Source organism: Sinocyclocheilus rhinocerous, unplaced genomic scaffold (genome assembly GCF_001515625.1).
Source record: "Sinocyclocheilus rhinocerous isolate Xijiao unplaced genomic scaffold, SAMN03320098_v1.1 scaffold551, whole genome shotgun sequence".
In the NCBI taxonomy this organism is placed as follows: domain Eukaryota; kingdom Metazoa; phylum Chordata; class Actinopteri; order Cypriniformes; family Cyprinidae; genus Sinocyclocheilus; species Sinocyclocheilus rhinocerous.
Window position 1 is genome coordinate 1,971,986 of NW_015624564.1, and position 3,673 is coordinate 1,975,658.

Sequence of the window (3,673 nt, forward strand, 5' to 3'; positions counted from 1 at the left end):
TTCTTTCTTTGCGTGCACAGATGGGCGCATTATGTAAATATTTCCACATAGTGAGGTAGATATGTGGGGCGTGTTTAAACGAGGCGTTTTAGGAGGGCGTGGACCAGTCTTAACTTTTATAAAGAATATATCTTTGGGTTTGAGAATTTAGTCTTTGCAACTTTAGGTATCTTATCTATTCACGAACAGCTTGTAACACTCCAAAGAGAAAGGAAAACTTGAAATCGCATCATATGACCCCTTTAAGGTAACAAATGCACATTTGTGTATATTGGACGAAGCAGCAGTTTTGAGGAGACTATTTTGACTACACTCTTAAAAATAAAAGTTCTTTATTGGCACTGATGTAAGAACTTGTAACATCCATGAAACCTTTCCATTGGACAAAAGGTTCCATATAATGGAAAAAGGTTCTTCAGGTTATTAAAACATTCTTCACACTAAGAAAAAAAATATTCTTTTAAGAACTGTTCACTAAAAGGTTTTTGGGGAACCAAAAATTGTTCTTCTATGGCATCATTGCGAAAAAGTTCCCTTTTGGAACCTTTATTTATAAGAGTGTATGTAGGACTCTTTCTTATTTTTACAAAGTACTACTGCTGCCAACCTGACAATTTACAATATATGTTCCTCCAATGCACATTGCTTATTTCATTTCCAAGCCTTATTGGCTCCTGACAGTGTAAGTTATGGTTATATGGACCTTTGCAGGGAAGGAAACCTTTTGGACTTTAATTGAACACTCCTGCTTTACGTCCTTATGATGCACCATCTCAATTGTAGTCAATGGATTCACAGCGCTCTCTGCTGCAGTGTGCAGATGCCCCTAGTTTGCCCCTTTCTCTCTGTCCTCATCTAGTCCTCATTTCTCTCGTTCCACTGCCGTAAATCGTGTCATACAGTGCAGTAGTGCCTGAAGGTCTAACATGCATGAAGAAAACAGTCCATATCTGATTGAATCACACTTGCACACACTTACATGAAGAGTGAATTATGAAAAGAGTTTCTAAACTGCATCTGTCAGATCATACAGAAAGCAGATTGGTACTGTTTAAATACTCATTTCAACACCATATGCCAAAATGTTCTTCATGTTTTTCTCAGTAACACACACATGCACCTGGCACAACCTATTAACAGGGAAAAGAGGGGCAAGCTCCCGGCCAAATATCAAATTAACACTGTGGAATTCAAATTCTAATGCGGCTTCCAGGGGCAAAATGAGGACGAAAATAAATGTTTGTTTCCTCTAATCTGCCTAGCTTCCTCTCGTCTCCACATCATCAGTATTTAAAGTTGAAATTAAATCAGAATTGACCCTGTTTATGCTGTTGTCTTTGTAATCTCTCATGAAAATGTAATAACGTGCTCCGTCCCTGAACCGAATTTCCTGAACCCTTCCCCTGCAACCACCTGTCATAAAAACCACTTTACACGATCAAGTCAATTCCTGATGGATAAAGCAGCCCATGCACTCACTTTTCTTATCTACATATATGGACAATCATTCGAGTTTTCGAATAGACAACCCACAGGGAAGCAACATCATAAATGACCTCTATGTAAATGATTATTCCAGGTTTAATACAAGTTAAGCTCAATCTACAGCACTTGTGGCATAATGTTGATTGCCACAAAAAACAATTGGGGGTTCATCCCTCTTTTTCTTAAAAAAAACAACAACAAAAAAACACTAAAATCTGAATTACAGTGAGGTAATGGAAGTGAATCAGGCAAATCTGTAAACATAAAAATACTCACTATTTCAATAGTACAGCCACAAGTTGTAACAAATATGCATGTTAACATGGTTTTAGCATTAACAAAAAATCACTTATTTACCATTTCTGTGTCAAGTTATGTAACGATGTAACACCTAAAATTCACCATGTCTGCATTTATTTGATAACAAATACAAAAAAAAACCACGCATTGTTGTGAAATATTATAATTTAAAATAACTTTTCTATTTGTATATATTTTAAAATGTAATTTATTCCTGTGATGCAAAGCTGAATTTTCAGCATCTCCAGTTTTCAGTGTCACATGACCCTTCAGAAATCAGTCTAATATGCTGATTTGCTGCTCAAGAAACATGTCTGATTATTGTCGATGTTGAAAACAGTTGTGCTGCTTCTGTTGCTTTTGTGCTATTTTTGTGGAAACTGATACTTTTTTCAGGATTTTTGATTATTATAAATCTCAAAAGAACAGCATTTATTGGAAATGATAATCGTTTGAAACATTATACATGTCTTTACTGACACTTTTGATGCATCCTTGCTGAATGAAAGTATTAAAAAAACAAATAAATGTCACATTATAGAAGGAAAATTACTAATGCCATTTCGATGCCTAACATACATCACTAATAACCAACTTTAACATGCTCTGAAAACACACTGCTCTGATGCAGTAAATCGTCTTTCAGGCCATATTTGTTTAATAGCAAGAGATGGTGCTTTTTTTTCTTTAAATGCATATGATACACACACTACATGCTCCCCTTACATTAGGTGTGTGTGTGTGTGTGTGATTGCAGTGTTGGACAGACATGTACATTCTGCTACCCATCACCGATGTTACGCAACGCTTCTATGTCAGCATACAGCAGCGCTCAGCCAACCCACCAGACTGCCACCCTCTCTCTTCCTCTCTGTCCAGATCTGCATTCTTCATCTTCCAGTTCACTGTGATCTGGGTCGCGGCCTACCATGCCATCCTTTTTTCTTATCACTTTACAGATACATTTTTGCGCATTCATGTGTCAGAACATTAAGCTCATCGAAACAGAGCTGAAGTGAAGGACGGTACAGAAGTCACTTTAATACTTGAGCAAGAGGTCAGATTGTCAACTGCTGTTTAATCAAAGAGTAAAAACACAAAATACAGTGTTTTTAAGTGCAGAAATGTCTGAGGATTACATAAAATGAGCATCAGAGCTGTTTTGAATTTGTCTTATGCTTATATTTTTTTTACTTTCATTTCTTTTATATATGTCTGTCCAGGTTTCTTGTGGTAATTTAGTTTTACGTGATCACTTTCCGCCCTCTCTCTGAGCCTTTGAATCAAACAGGCCTTTTTTGTTACTGTACTTTTAAGACTTCGATATGTAAATTGTGACACTAAAGACATTTATAATACCAACGCCAAACTTTTGAAAGGTGTACATACACAAGCAAATAACTGGGTATTTGTTTGTTAAAATGTGTACAGAATGAATAGAAAGACATGAGCACAATGCATTGTGAGTAACTGTGTAAGCATTTAATATACTCACAGCTGCATTATAAGGTAGAGGTGATTGGAGCTTTCATAGATGTCATCCAGCGCCACTATGTTCTCATGCTTAATTCTGCAAAACAAAATGCATAAAGCTAATTTAAATGTACAATTTGACAACATCATTAATATCAGATATGTATTCATATCAGAGACATGTCAATATGTTTATCTTTCCATCTGAATGGAAACAAGACAAAAATTATGTATATTTATGTATATTCAAATGGTGTAAAACAGTTAAAAATCATTGATAAATTGCTAAATAAAACTAAAATAAAAAAATGTGTGTGTGTATATATATGTATATATATATATATATATACATACACGCAGATATACAGTATATACACTGTGTATGTGTGTATATATATATATATATATATATGCT

At 35.2% G+C, this 3,673-nt stretch overlaps 2 protein-coding genes across 2 annotated transcripts in view; one reads left to right on the plus strand and one right to left on the minus strand.

The window, feature by feature from the left end:
* The window catches only part of LOC107743836 (ADP-sugar pyrophosphatase-like), a 79,754-nt gene that overhangs the window by 20,411 nt on the left and 55,670 nt on the right, over positions 1–3,673 (plus strand). The window lies entirely within an intron of this gene.
* Positions 1–3,673, minus strand: part of LOC107743755 (calcium/calmodulin-dependent protein kinase type 1D-like) — a 62,177-nt gene that overhangs the window by 13,620 nt on the left and 44,884 nt on the right. The window contains exon 3 of the mRNA XM_016557157.1: positions 3,281–3,355. Within this exon, the coding sequence (XP_016412643.1) occupies positions 3,281–3,355 (75 nt within the window). The remainder of the gene's footprint in view (positions 1–3,280; positions 3,356–3,673) is intronic.